The sequence below is a fragment of the Rhamphochromis sp. 'chilingali' genome (genome assembly GCF_963969265.1).
Source record: "Rhamphochromis sp. 'chilingali' genome assembly, chromosome: 16".
Lineage (NCBI taxonomy): Eukaryota > Metazoa > Chordata > Actinopteri > Cichliformes > Cichlidae > Rhamphochromis > Rhamphochromis sp. 'chilingali'.
In genome coordinates, this window is record NC_137943.1 from 12,371,685 (window position 1) to 12,387,547 (window position 15,863).

Below are 15,863 nucleotides of genomic sequence, written 5' to 3' on the forward strand. Positions count from 1 at the left end.
TCTGCAGGCCCACTCTGCTGAGGCAGAGACAAATGCAGGGAGGTTCCCTGGTCTATGCCAAAGTACTATTAATAGTAGCAACCAACAAGGCAACAAAGCGCACAGCTGAGGTGCCTGACATGCAGGAATGTACCATCAGATAAGAAAGATGAGCTCAGCAACAACAGGAGAAAAGGTAGACCCGCCAGGATCATAAAATTCTGGAATATTTGGGACTTACTGATGAATCAAAGATGTCAAAACAAGCGTTTAGAGATGTCAAAACTGAACTTTGTTTGATTCCTTCAATATGCCTGAAGCAGTTTTCACACATATCATCTCTATCTGCCAAATTATGTAAGTTTCCCTCCTTGGTAGAGCCAGGCACCACTTCAAATGAGGCCGCAAGCAGGTGGCAGTTTGAGCAGAGGGCACGACAAATCCAAGTGTGTCTAACGAGTGTGTCCACATCATCCATCATTGTGAGCTATGGCGATGAACTTGTTCAGTATTGTTAAAGGGAATTACAGCATGACACTGTTTGTACACCTACAGTTAAACCCCATGCAAGCAAAACACACACATTTCCAGGCCATACAAACACAAACACACACGCAGGCACTGGATTACTGCAAAAAGTGATTGCATGTATTTGAACTACCGCAAATGGCTTGTTGACCTATAATTTCAAGCCATTTTGAGCAAGAAAGATCATTCCGATTACAAGGTAACAGCTGGAATAAATATTTGGCGACATCAATTTCATATACCCTTTATTTATGCAGGTAAAATAAGTGTCATTGACATTAAAATGTCTTTTTTTAAGAGAGATCTGGCCGAGAGGGAAGCAGAAATTGCAACTAACAGTTCTATCGAGGTATTGGACTGGATTGATTGTAATGTAGGTTATAGAGATACTTGCAAAACAGGTCATTTCTTTATTTTATATATAATCCCTTCTTAATTCCTGTTGACTGCAGTCTACTTAGCAATATAAGCAAAGGTATTACACATAGAAAACACAGAGAAGCATTGGAAATCACTTTTTGGGAGACAGAGGGGAGAGAGAAGAGTGCTGTCATGTGAAGGAGACTCGGAGTATATTTTTGTATTCTCTCCAACGTTTCTCTGGTCTCTTCTGGAGGCACAGGTCACTGCCCCTGTCGCCCATTTGTCCTTTCTTTATCCAAAAGGTGACTCTCTTTTCTTGGGCTTCTTCCCACATTTAAATTTGTTTTCACTTTTCAAGTGGGAACTCCTCTCTTCCAATACTCTGACTTTAAAGCCCCCAGGCCACACCTGTGAGAGAGAGAGAGAGCACAATGAAGCTGGGAGAGCAGCAAAACAGCAGATTGCACAGCACCCCGTTTCCACATTAGCTCAACAAGTGTACACACGGCGCTGATAAATCTCCAGTAATTACCGCCTCATCCCAGCATTTCAAAGCTGCATTCCTGCAGGCGTCCACCAGATTTGTTGTATCATTGTTCATACAAACAAATCATAAAGCAAAGCGTCGGCATGTGGCTTGATTGGGGCTGCTATCAAATCAATCAATAGTCAAACGTCTATGCACACAAGGTTTTGTTTATTGCTTTGGATAATCAAGAATCGGGCCAGGAAATACTACTAATAATATATATTTATTTTCCTCTGAGAATAAAATATCCATTAAAATATATACATATACATCTTTCCATCCATAATCCAATACGTATCAACTTTCAGCTGATCTAGAATGAGCCACAGCAGAGGACAAGTTCAGATGCCGACGGGAAAGGAAGACACATCCATCTGCATTACAGGAGCATGACAGGCCCTGTAGGTGTGTCCGATCCACAGACAAAGGTAAACGACACTGTGTGGGAATGTTCATCTCAGCTGACCCGGCATTAGCTAAACAGAGCAGGGGAAGAGAGAAACGGGTGTCTGAATGGGTGTTTTCACCCTCTCCAACTTTCTTTTTACGAGGAGTTTGAATTTCAGGCTCAGAGGTCGTGGCCTCTCTGTTCCAAGCCTTCAGAGAGGAGGTGGGGCCAGGGGGAACCTGTCGCTCAGAATAAAAAGTCCGTCGGCTGAAGAGGTGCAGGCCTGCTCATACCCTGTCTACCGGACCAGCGAAAGCAGCCGCCTCCAGCCAGCCGGGCCGGCCAGCTGCCTCGGGGAGATCCCAGGTGGCAAATATTCCCCTTGCTGCAGGGAGGGAGAGAGCACTCGACCCCACCCTTGTGGACGTCTGGAAATTTGTCGAGTCAGGGTAGCTCGAGTTCTGCGGTTGCGGTGACCAGTGAGACGTGACTTGTGTGTGTGTGTGTGTGTGTGTGTGTGTGTGTGTGTGTGTAAGGGGGGGCAAGTTTCTGGCACCCCATTAACAGCAGGATGGGATGGGACGCTGTGGAGGCGCTTTAAGGGCCCTCGGCGTCTTGTCTTCCTTCACCTCACAGCTGTGGTTTATGATCACGTTTGTAGGGAAGTGAAAGTTTGTGTGCGGCAGCTGAATAGTACCGTGTATTCATTGTGTGTCTCAAATGAGTCCCTCGTGACTTCCAGTGAAATTTGATCCCTGTTAGCAACGAGCAGGTGAAGAGGGAGAAGTGAACAGTGCAGCAGAGCACAACATGGGAAACGAGTAACAGAGGGAGCGAGATAAACACACAAGAGAAAAAGGAGTGAATTAGAGAGGAAGCCTGGTCGCTGGAGGATTGAAAAATGATTTCCCCTGGCTCTGCAGGTTGGAGATACAGAGCACAGATCAGCGGAGGAAATCCCCTTCTCCGCACTGCTCCATCCCATCCCTCCTTCATCTCCACTGAGTTTCCTGCACTCTGTATCCCCTGAAACGGGAGGAGGCAGACGGTGTTCCAACCTGCTGCACATTTCATGAGGACTGCTCCACTATCAGCATGCCAGACTAAGACACCGAGGGCCACGCCGCAGACATATTTGAGCCCAGAGCTGGCACTTTGTGATAAAAGCTAGATTAAAAGCAGAAGGTGGACCAACCACATCAAATTAATTTCCTGCACAAACAATCAGTTTGGACACTCATGCATGTCTCCAATAAGGTCATTTACAATAAAATGAAAATACCACACGCACAAAGTTCCATTACAAACCTTTTTATTAGGTAACAGAAAGCCTTTTGTAACTGTGTGTGTGTGCGCGCGCGCGCGCGCGTGTGTAAAAAAAAGAATTAACACGTTCAATCACTTTGACCTCCTGTTAATGCTTCAAAATTAAAGATTTATAAATACCACGAACAACAAAAGCAAATACATTCTGCTTTATTTTGAACAGATTAGAAGAAAAGAAAAAAGGCAATTTGGACGTAACACATGTGAACTTATCCAGCATTCGTTTAAAAATTAAAATTAAAAACCTAAAAAGTAAGACAGAAATGGGCTCCTTTCCAATTAAGGATCTGCTTAGACTCGTAGCTTTGAAGACTATACTAGTAGTTTTCTGTGTTTTAGGGTTCAAACAGCAAATATTTGATTTTTTTTTTTTAAATCATAGTTTTCAAATGATTTAATGTAAGTAGCCATCTTGTTTATTAAAGTACAATATATACATCATTTCCCCCTAAAACACAAAACACAAAACAGTATAGGGCTTCAACTTGACCTTGGATTGTATACAATGTACATACAGTACATACATGAAGTGGACCGGTCCCAAACCCCAGGAATGAGACCTGTCCTGACCCGGAGCTGGAGCTGCGCCTACATACCGGAATCAGCTGCCTTTGTTCTCTTTCACAGCAGTCACACTCCTCGCTACAGCTTCCAGGTGATGAGGTGTAAGGCACTGACAGTGCCTCATGATAGTGCAATGCTCAGATGTTCCCTGTACCTTTTGCTCTCAGACAAAGGCCCAAACGGGGCCCAGTTTTCCAAAAAAGAAAAAAGTATCCATTTTCAAACCCAGGAGAACCATTCCGAAAGGAACTGTGCATGGCGTGACGATGCACGACCCTGGCAGCGTGTGGAAACTAATGAGCATGAAGGAAACAAAAATAGCAATGCATCACGCGCGTGTGTGTATGTGTATACAATCTACACTTCCAATAGAAGAGTTAAAAAGACAGAAAACTGGAGAAAACCCTATTCACAAAAAAAGTAAAATAAACCCTGCTTTGGTAAAGCAGTTTTTAAAATGCACCATCACTATATAAAGCTGATTATCGCATTCATATAATATGATGAACATATGCATCTTCTCGCTCTCCCTCACTGTTTGAAGGAGATTGCGCGCGCGTGTGTGTGTGTGTGAGAGATCACGAATATGTTCAATGTTAAAATACAGAGAAGCCTGCAACAGGATCTCCATGTGAGAAGTGCAAAGGCCTCAGCAGCACATTAATTTCAAACTGAAGGTGGCATTTATCACCTGTGGAACTTTTTTTTTTCCTTTCTTTCTTAACGCCCGCTGTCACAGAAGGTCACATGTGTTGTGTTAACAAACGCTGCATAAAACAAAGAAAATGAAGAGGTGCAGACATTTAACACCCATCCAGTTTAAAGCAGATTCAGTCGCACGGTTACTTCTGCCACAAGCCTAGATGATGCTGCAGTCTCTGGGGAAGCACATGGTGCTGAAGTTTAAAGCACAAATGCAAACTTTTGTTTAGAACAGAAAGCAGGCCTGCCTGTGACCAAAACACTGGGACTTTGGAACAAAATAAATAAACAAAAAACAATAATATATATTCCACAATCTAAGAGTTCACCATTTAGTGAAGAACAAAACCTCTGCAGCAACAGGAGAATGGAAAAGGGATGCCATAAAACACCCTGGATCACTTTATGTCTCATGAACAAAGATAGGATTAAGTAAGAGGAGACTGCAGTGTCTTACTTTCTCGCTTACAGGTGGTCAACTTTAAAAACTACAAAAGATAGCATCTTTATTGAAAAAAAGAAGATGTAGAGTTTTGAAATACCTCACATAAACTTCAATTTTAAATACCTCAAAGAGCTTCAGTCTTCATTAATATTTAGCTTTTTGGTGGCTTCTTACCTGATGCAAACAGCATGAGGAGCCGCAAGCTTATATTAGTGTGTCAAAGCAACACCAGTCTTTGTGACAGGTGGGGGGTGTCAGGGATCATCTGGTGGAGCACGTGTTAGTTTTTAAGTCAGGACAGAATGGGGGGAAAAAAATGAATGAATGAAGTAGTGACAGACGAGGATCAGGGCAGCTGCTGCAGCGCTTTAAAAAGCACAGTAAAAATTATTTTTGATATTTACAATGAGGAACAAGAATACATTCAGGCAGCAGAAGGAGAGGGGGGTGGCCTCTTCTCTCTACGAGGTACATTTGGCACTGCTAATATTCAACCATCCCCACACATTCTAATAGTCCTTCTCCATCCCTTTGTCTTCTGTCTCTTCACCAGACTGACTGGAACATCAAGCTAAACTCTGACTTCTGTGGGTCATAAAGTGTCACCTCTGCTCTTACTGTTCATTCATGTAATACTCGGGGCTTTGAAGTGGTAAACACTGCAGTGTGGGGCCGGCGGAGCGTTCCTGCGAATGTCTTTTGATAAGACGCAAAACTATGCAGATCCAGTGCTCCCCCCATGCTCGTTTCCCCCCGCTTCAATCAGCAAGAGTCTTTGGTTCAGAAGGCACGTGTGTGCGCGTCTCTCCACAGAATCCCTCCTGTATTTTATTCTTTTTTAAATATCCTTTGATATAAAAACCCCGGCAGTGTGCAGGCCACCCGGACTCGAGGGTTTTTTTTTTCCTTCTTCAAAAAGTCAATCCATTTCCCAGCTTCCTGCTAGTAGTCTTTTGGGAATGGCGGAGGGAGACTGTGGGCGGGTGTAAACTTAGATACCATTGGTCAGATCTTTGATGACGTTTGCCTTCACCAGCTTACGAAGGAACTCCTTTTCCTTGGATATGTTGTGTGTCCATGACTGCAGGATAATCAAAGGAAAGGACATGTTCAGAAAGATACAACATCACAGATGAAACACGAGGATAAGTGGTGGGAGGAGGCATATTAAACAGCACATTTTCCAACAGTGCCAGACAAAACTGTATGTTAAGTTTAGGGTTACTATATCCCCAGTGTCTATACATGTGGGTGTTCAAGTGTACAACAATGGAGCATGTGTTAAGCCATGGTGGTCAGTCTTCTGTCCTGCTGTGCTATAAGAATTCAGTCCAGTGGGATAGTTAGGGATAAAAGGAGAGGGAATATATAGAGAAAGGAGGCACAGGGTGGAGGAAGAGACCTATGAGAGAGAATGAAAAAAAGTGGAGAGCTTCAAGACTCTCTTATAAGGTCTGGCTGTGTGTCTGTCTGGGTCAAGCCTCCTACAATTACATGATGGGAAACGCCACAGCCTGAAAGAACAATAACCTGCAGTTTTCGCAGAAGTCAACAGCAAAATTACAATGACATTTAAAATACAATAACAACAATAACAACCTGCTGGCAACCACTGGTTGGGAGAGAAAAGCGTGTATTCCGCGACCAGTTGGCAAATATTTACTTAAGGTTACGTGCAATCGCTAGCATTAAAAAGGTCCACCATGAAAAGCTCCTTCCAGCTGCTTTGGTCGCTAGCAGATTTGGTTGCCAGTAATTTGTGAATATTTGCACACAAGTTGGCGTTTTTCATGTAAACTACTCAGAGGTAGCGAAACTGAAAAGTGCACCTTGTGGGGTCGTCATCTAATATGGAATCCAGCATGTAAGCACTCGAGACAGTTTGCTCTATTTGCTTTTAGCTTCCACTCTGGCTGGTTTTATGGTGTTTCATTAGCTTTAATGACGATCCGCTGTGGTGACCCCTATAGGAAGCAGCTAAAAGACGAGGAGGAGCAGGGTAGAAAAAAACCCCAATGCCTTCCCAGCTTCACTAAAAGTCTGTCCGTATCCACTTTGCACACATGACACGGGACAGACAGGGCAACATATGCATTGGTTGCAATCATGTCTTTGGGTAACTTCCAAATAATAACTGTAAGACTTTATTCCTCTTCGACTTCTTTCTTTAGTGAAACTCCACATGACAAAAATGTTAAAGTTGCGACCATAAAATCAAAACTGGAAGATGAGCAGAAAGATGCCAATGGCTCCACAGCCTCAGGTCATCATTCTCTGTGGGTTTTCACAGTCATTTCATCAACTATTGATCCGATCAGTTTAAATTAGATCATTTCCAAGCACAGCTTTGAGATGACAAAAATGAGGATGCATAGATAGACATGTATTGTGGATTTTAATCCTCCACCCAGACAGTTAAAGAACAGGCCTAAGTTCTAAAGTTCCAGAAAAATCAAAACCTCAGGCGCTGGTTAAGCTTTCCAAACAACAGAGATAAAAAAAATGAAAGGCTAAAAACATTAACATTAATTAGCCATGTATGGCTGATGATGACAATGCTGATGAAGATGATGACAATAAATGCCAAAGGTTTACTGGGAGTTTAGACAAAGGTTATCATCATACTGAGCTCATGGTTTACACATGTCAGCGCAGGGGTGACATCTCTGATTCAGCTCGGTTTCAGTGTAAACACAGAGATCCAGACGTGATGGAGCAGAGAGAGCTCCGTCATGAGGACGTTTAGAAAACGATCGTTTAAGTGACTGATGAAAGACCGTTCCCACTTCAATCTAAAAATTTAGTTCGACGATTTTCATTTTTCATCTTTCATGAATTTATGTTTTAATTTATCAGGAAGTTTCACCAATCTTTCATTTTGTTTATGGTTTAATATACGTACGGGTTTGTTTCCCTTTTTCCCCCCCCAGACATTTTCTCTGGTTTCCACTAATCTGTGCTCTTAATCTTTCATGAAAGCAGCTCTGACTTAATTTTCCAAGTCAAATGGGACGTAAAGTTACAGACAGGTGACAAATTAAGAGAATTGCCTGAGCTCTTAAACCTCAGTATCGAGGTGGCCGTTACTCTCTTGTGGCCATGTGGCTGGCATGCTTTTCCTCTTTGAAGCATCACTCCACAACAAGCTGTTTAGTGATTGCTTTCATCTTACAATGTAGCATTTCCTGATTCTGATGGGCGTAGTCTACATCCATCTGAAGGGCACGAGGGGTCACTGAATGGTTTAAAAAGTATTGAAATACTGTGTATTGCATACTATGGCATTTACACATCTTAACTATAGAAGATATTGGATCAGTGAAGGGATATTTTTTGGAAAGTTAATCCTTTCACAAAACATCCAGAGACTTTGAGCTGATGGCGCAGTTATCAGACAAAATGTTCCTGACACCTCTGCAGCTTTAACAGTCCCTTGTAATCTTAAATATTTGTAGAACAACCATTAGCTAACTGCAAAGAGCTGTTTAGCACTCCGGAGCACCTCCAAGCATTTTTTCTTCCCATAAGCTCATAACGGTTATAATTTTGGCTTTAAAGAAGAAAAAAAATGGGAGAAGTTGAACCCCAAAAGAATTCTTGGACTAATATTACCATAAGTCCAAACAGTGACTGCTTTGTAGTGAATGTATTTTGGCTGTAGGCCAGTTCACGTCCCCCTCGCACTCCTTCACAGGAGTGGTGGTCCCTCCTAATCAAAGTCTACAGTTGTTACTTTGGTTATTCTACTGTGGCCAAAGGGTAAGGAGCAGCTAGAATATATTGTTCTCATTAGGAATGAGCCCACGTCGTTCCGCATTTCATTTAAAGAAATCTTAAAGAGTGCCTCCAATGCTGGATTACCCTGTAGTGAAATAAGTGCTGATGTGCGAACGCTCACCTCTTTAATGGCGGACATCTTGACAGACTCGTAGTAGTGCAGAGGTGCGTAGGGCTTGTTCATGTCGTAACCAAAACCAGCCACCGCCACCTCGTCGCAGTTGTGCAGTGCCATTGTTATAGCAACAGTCCCCAAAGTTGGAATGTTCTGTGGCAGAAACACAGGTGTGGGCAACACACACACACACACACACACACACACACACACACACACACACACACACACACACACACACACACACACACACACACACTATTAAAATGAAAAACAGGTATGACAAAAGAAAATCTACCCTATTATTATAATTTTCTCATTGCATCTGACACAGATGTATTCTACCACTCTCGTATCTGCTTCCCTCCCTCCGTCTTCGGTACTTCTGTCTTTGTTCTACTTCACTGCTGCTAACTGACTCTGAACACTTGGTGATTAACTATTACCTTTGAGATGTGATGCCTGTAAACCCCTGCTACGACACGCTGAGCTACAGGGTTGAAGCTGTGCTTCCTAACCGCCCTGGGGTGCCAGAGATCTGGGATTTGGGGGGGTAGGTAAAAGGGCCTCTGTGTGTTTGATTGTGTGTGAGGATGTTGCAGAACAACAGAGGGTGTGTGTGTGTGTGTGTGTGTGTGGGGGGGGGGGGGGGGGGGGGGGGGGGAATGCAGGGTGCAGAAGAAAGCAGAGGGAGGGAGGCCCTATTTAAATCATTACCCTGATTTGCAGCCCTCAGGGTAGGTGGAGCTGAACCAGCAGCTGGCCAACCCCCCACTGCATGTTCTAATAAGAGATTATTTTACACACATGCAGCCACACACACTCAACATAAACACCAGTATAACAAATAGTCCTCCTCATTAATTTCCATGTACATAAACATATACTGTGATGGTCAGAGGAGAAACGGTAAAGTGTTTCTAGGGAAAGAATGTGCCAAATCATACAACTCTGCAGCCAGACAGCCCTGCAAACACCCAGACACAAACACAAACGTGCACACAGATCATCATGCACTCGCTCTCTTACGCACAAACACACACATATATAATGTGATGCCCACATGTTCAACACATGTTGCAGAGCTGAGTTCATGCAGGGGTGTTCTTGGTGGCCCCCAGAGGGTGGTGTTAGGGTGATACACTCCTCATGTCCCCTCCAATTCCCCCTATCCCCCCTTTACTTGCCAAGTGTACACAGACACATACACACACACACTATATACACTTGCACACCAGTATTTAATTTCAAACAGTCTGATGTTTAGTTTGTAATTTTTCTGCTCTGCAATCGATTTGATAGCCACCAATTTAAATTTCATCACTTTACTTCTTAAACAAAATATTCTCTGGTTAAAGGGATGACACGGCAGAGGGATCCACCCTGGCGCCGGGTTACAGCGAGTATTCACTAGTTTTTAATGTACCGAAGTAAAATGCAGTGAAAGCTCGGAACGCTTTAGATCCGTGGCTCCCTAATCGCAGCTCCTGTTCCAAGAATGAACTCTGCTCATAACTTACAGCAAAATAAGCCCCTAAATGGCTCCAGAATCAGCAGATTATATAACATGTGTATATTTTCTTCAATTAGTTACTTAAAAAAGAAAAAGGAAAAAGACTCTTGTGTAAGCAGGGCGCAGACGAGTGGGACTGTAATTATTCTGCATTTCATTTGGAAACACAGTCCAATCCCCTCCCCATTCTTTCTGGATATCGAGCTCTCATTCTCTTACAAAAACAGATGAACGTCTCATCTATGCATACAAAGTCGATATCTGATGTAGCCTACGTAACTGGCCGACGCCGTTGCCAGCATTTATCCTTGTCTGGACTGCACAGTTACATTTCAAGGGGGGTGCACATCAGGTTACACCACTGGACACAGTGCAGGTTTTTTTTTTTTTGTTTGTTTGTTTTTTTTTTTTTTTTTTAAGAAGGGTGCGCAGTTACAACATACCTACAGTGAAGGTTTAAAACAAAAGTAAAGTTCCACTGTTACTTACTCCTTTGCCCATTAGGCCATTGTTGAATGGCAGGCCAATGAACTGGAAGGCAGCCTCCTGGATGAAGTAGGGGTTGAGGATTCTCATCTCTGTCGGCTCCCGAGGCACAGACTGAGCCACAGACTTCCAAAAGCCATCTGTGCCCCTCTGAAAAGTAAAAAGATGGAGGACAGCAGAAAAAGGTCAGTTTGTGTATGGTAAAGAATTTATTTTACACTGTCAGATTAGAGACATGTCACAGAGGCACAAATGGGAAAAAACAAAAAACAACAACTAAAGGTTTCAATTGATGGCATTGGTGATAGGCAACTAAAATTTACCAACCAAACATCAACAAAAGATTATCCTCCTTAAACAAAGAAGCAAACCAGAAGCCAGGCTCCGTCTACCACTGATTGGGGAAATTACTTCTGGACCTTTAATGAATGAAGGGGAGGTTGGGGGTTGCTGTTTGCAGGACACCAGCAATTTTGACCCATCAGAAGGAAAGTCTAGCAGTTTGTGAGAGATGCAGTTGCCCTAGAGTGGTAACGAGAGGCTGCACTAAAGTCCTCATCAAAGTTTTAGAAGATTTAGATAAGACAATAGTGCGACACACAGTTGAACCTTTAAGGCTTTAGTGCCATTTTCCTTCTGAGAAAGAATACTTCATAATCTAAGTGAACACCAAATAAGGAGAATGATTATAGGTGCTGATAATAGTGCTGCCGTGTTAATATGCACCGACTCTGGAGCAAAACTGCTCCATTACCGTGCGGAGACTTTGTTTCCTACAATTTTCTCAGGCTTCTGGAAATATCAATATTAGTGAAATAATTGATTTTGACAAAAAATCTTTTGTAGACCCACTTTTGTCTGAAGTCAGACACCCTGCTGGGAACCTATCCATACTCAACATCTCTGGGTAAATATTGCATTAGAAAGAAAATCACAAAATCACACCTTGACCCGAGGGTGTTCCGAGAGACCTCGGGTCTTTTTACACAAGGCAATCTTCATCAGTCGCAAGCACAACCCGTCAGACATGCTAGTAACACCACCTGAATAAAATTATGCAACTCTAATGAAAGGCACTTGCCCAACTTGGTCCTTCCAGAACAGCCGACTGATATTAATAAACTGAGACAGACAAAAAGCTCCCCCTTGGAGAAGTTTATACATAATGCAAGTGAATCCTGAGTCCTAGCTTCCTTTACTGCATTCAATTCAAATGTTACACTAAATTAACAAGTAACAAATTAACAGTGTGTGATTGACTTGTCTCCTCAGATCCATGAAGCCAATGTGAATCACCTGTTCAAACAGTCAAACACTCGCCTGGCTGCCTTTGATACAGCAATGTGTGTGTGTGTGTGTGTGTTGGCAGAGGCAGTAGCAACAAGTCTGATGGCTTTGTGGGTTCAACAGTGGCGGCTCTTTTTGAACGCAGGCCCAGCTCTGTGCCCTCGGCAAGCCGCGACAGGAACAGCAGCTCATCTCTCCTGTCAACACAGCTTGTGTTTGCCAGAAATCTATTTAGCCGAGCTGTTTGGATGTGTGCAGGTCTGTGTATGCTGAATAAAGAGTGATGCATTTTTTTTCTTTATTCTAGGAAGGAGAGCAGCTAATGACACAACACACACACACACACACACACACACACACACACACACACACACACACACACACACACACACACACACACACACAAATGTCACAGGGTGGGGATCTCTTTGAAGATCAGACAAGTACAGGTGGTTTTGAGAAATGTATGAGCAATTAGTATGTAAGGATTTGGGATTGTTAGGAAGGATGGGAACGGTGGGTATGTTTATGAGTTCAGGAATGTGGGAAGCTGCTCACAACCCTGTTTTCCAAAACGCTGTAACACTTTGTAACATGTAAACAAAAAACAGACAGCAATGATTTACTTGATCCCAAACTTTGAGAAGGAAAGATATGGTGGATTTCAAAATGCTGTGAAAACTTGGTGAGCAAATGGTTTAGAAAAAAAAAAAAAACAACAAAACAAAACATAAAACTACAAATGTTTTAGTGATCATAAAAAATATTCAGAGAATTCAGTGGCATTCCTGTGCACAAGAACAAGACTGAAAACAAGTCATGAATGGCTGTGATGTTCAGCCTCGGGCTGCACTGCATTAAAACCAGACAGTTCTGTACAGAGTCAACGCACAGGCTCAGGAACACATCACAGGAGCAGGAAATAAATGTTAAAATACCAAAAGAAAATTATTAATTCCACAGACTTCCTTGTACCTGAGAGATAATTTAAGGTGAATTAAGGGGAAGTGGAAAACTGATCTATTTTTATGGCCAACTTGCGCTTCTACAGAGGCACATTTAGGGCTTGAACATTATATACAGTTTACCAAACCACATCCTGCATGTACTACATTAATATGGCTTTGTAGCAAAATAATCTTGGTGCTTAACTAGCTAGCGTGCAGTAAACACCTGCCACCCACTGGAAACATTTGGTACATTACAAATGAAACATATGCGAGAAGGACGACAAACCGCTGAGCAGAATGAGAAAGAACTTCACTTTCAAACAATAAGCCCTGTTTTGGATGTGTCATTGAAGGTTAAACACACAGCAAAGAACAATGAACATCAAAATGACATAAGATAGGTATCCAGTAAATAAAGAATAAAAGAAACTGCTTTAAAGCAGCACTGAAAAGGCTGCACTTCCAGCGATGAGTAGCGTACAATCTGTACTTAAAGCTCCTACAAATAGCCTTAAGGGAACAGGATGTGACTCCCACTGTGGACTAACTGCTAACCTCTGTGTGAGCACGCATTTGTTTCTCAAAACAAAGCGCTGTAACTTTGCCCTAGACACGATAGGAAGCTACGGAAAGAGTCTTTCACACCACTTGCTAATGACGGACGCACACATGCTCAAAGGTGAACACACGTGTACTGCATTGGCTGGCTGGGCTGTCACTGAGCTGTGTTCAAAGAGGAAATGACTGTTTCCGTTCTCCTGTGACAGCTTTATGGTTAAATTGGTTTAGATTATTAGATTTAAGTGTGTGCACAAGGCAGTGCGCTCCAATAAAGCACCTGTTAAAACAAACCTGAACTGGGTGAGTTAATTATTTGCAATGCAAGGAGATAGATCCTAGAGGGGGTCAACATTACTTAGTTACAAAAACTTAAAAATCAGCTTAGTGCCAGTCAACCGTGTTGAGGAAAAGATGATACAACTCCTTGCCGTCTTGTCAGAAGGTGGATCTCAAAGCATAACGAGCCTGAACTGAGCGCAGATGAGCAGAAATGATGAGTTCACAGATTCAACAATTCTCCAAATAACAGGAACAGCAAGCTTATACTTGCTTATACAGCTACATCAAAGCACAGCATACAGCTCGGGCTGGCTTAACCTCAAACTCTGAATTACACACATTTGTCCACTACAGCCAACATTCATGGCATTTCTTGAGAGCTAATTATAAACATTGTTTACCACACAGTGCAGAGAGCTGGAAATGCAGTTCTAAATGTATGCACTGTGTGAGACAATCCCCAGCACTATATCAATGCAGTGATGTTGTGATAATATCTGTGCAATACTGATTTTTCTGTGCTGAGGATGAAGAGGATGTACCAACAGAGCAGTAAGGCTGTTGAGATTAGAAAAGGACTATTATTGATTCCTCGGAAACCACAAACAAAAGCATGTACGATTAAAGTAGATGGCAGAGTACAGGTAACTTGTCAGCTTGAGCTGAAGCCTTACAAAGGCTAAGTGTATTTGTTTTGTGATTTCAAAGCTGCTGGAAAAATCACAATTACATAAACCATTAAAGAAGAAAAAAAAAAAAAAAGGGATCTTGAATCAGAGGATTAAAGCGTGCCACAGGATGAGGAGAAGTCCTACTGTAAGCCTAAAGATGGAAAGGATCAAACAAATGGAAAAAGTGAAGCAAAAAGGAATGGTACAAGGAAAAAGGTCGTTAACAACAGAGCTAAAAATCTCGAAAAAGGTAACTAAGATCATGTGCTGGTGAGATACCTAAATTAGACTGTCCATAAACATAATGGTATGTATCCTGTGTCCTTGCATAAAAAGGCTCAAATAAGCAACAGCTTTGGTTTAGAGCCTTGCATTGAGAGTTTTTAGCGTGCTTTGGTTTCATTGTGGTTTCCAGCCCAAACCAAAACTGAACTCACCTTAAAACTAAAGTGGTCCGCTGTGTTAAGTGAAACAGCCAGCTCAGTCTATAGCTTCTGGGGGTCCGAGCAAAAAGTGCAGACAAACGGAACAACAATGAAATATGGGGGATAAAGGGAAAAAGGTTTCACATTTGCAGGATTACTACAAGTGGCTTTAAATGCCTTCAGCGTAAACCATCTGCCACAAGCAGTGAAACCAAACAATCTCGTCACCAGAAGCGGTTTTCAGTTTTAGCTTACATGTGACTACTCTTCAGATTGATCTCAGAGTATTGCTTCAATAGCAACGAATGGCCTTACTTCCCTGATTGACAACCGTAACACTTTTTGGAGTTTTTCAATCCTGTAAACTTACCGAGCGAGAATGTGGTTGCGTTTGATGTTTGTGCCGTGGAGCTGCACGGCTCAGACGAGGTGGACCGAATTTCCGGAGGGCCGACTTAAAGCAATTTTGAAAACAAAACGGCAGCCCCAAACTGCGAACAATCACAATTACAGCTGCCTGGAGGTCATTAGCACTGTGTACATGTCAGGTCTCTGAGTTTACAAGTGGTAGTGTCTTACCACTTAAGTGCTCCTCTGAAGAGGAGCCATTTGTGCAAGAATGTCTGAATGGAGGGAGGTAGCAGTAAAACTTGGAGGTGCGCAGCAGGGGATTACAGTTACTAAAGGTCCACTTATAATATTCCCCCTCTTTGTTTTTAGGAGGGAATCTGAAGCGGTCCCCGATTTGTGTTTTTTGTTTTCTTGACACATACCACAACCTCTCCTCCCATTGAGGTCACAGTGATTGATCGATTCCTGGTCTCTCTGAGGTTATTCGGTATGGGAAGCACAAATCTTCAAACTTCCACGATTGCAAAGATGAAAATCGTGCCAATGCTTCACCGCTTCACAACACTACAACCTTTAAAACCAGCAGGTGCAGCAAAGTCTCTGGGAAATAACAGGTGATGTGTT

General features: G+C 42.6%; 1 protein-coding gene across 6 annotated transcripts in view; it reads right to left on the reverse strand.

The window, feature by feature from the left end:
* Positions 1 to 3,095: 3,095 nt before the first annotated feature.
* The window catches only part of st3gal3b (ST3 beta-galactoside alpha-2,3-sialyltransferase 3b), a 41,052-nt gene continuing 28,284 nt past the window's right edge, over positions 3,096 to 15,863 (reverse strand). For 4 of the 6 annotated variants that reach the window (XM_080861405.1, XM_080861404.1, XM_080861403.1 and 1 more), the window contains 3 exons: positions 10,719 to 10,865; positions 8,723 to 8,869; positions 3,097 to 5,905 (listed from right to left, as the gene is read on the reverse strand). In XM_080861405.1, coding sequence (XP_080717531.1) covers positions 5,816 to 5,905; positions 8,723 to 8,869; positions 10,719 to 10,865 — 384 coding nt within the window. In that variant the 3' untranslated portion in view covers positions 3,097 to 5,815. Of the gene's footprint in view, positions 5,906 to 8,722; positions 8,870 to 10,718; positions 10,866 to 15,863 lie in introns of all 6 variants that reach the window. The other 2 variants (XM_080861402.1, XM_080861401.1) reach the window with 1 other exon arrangement.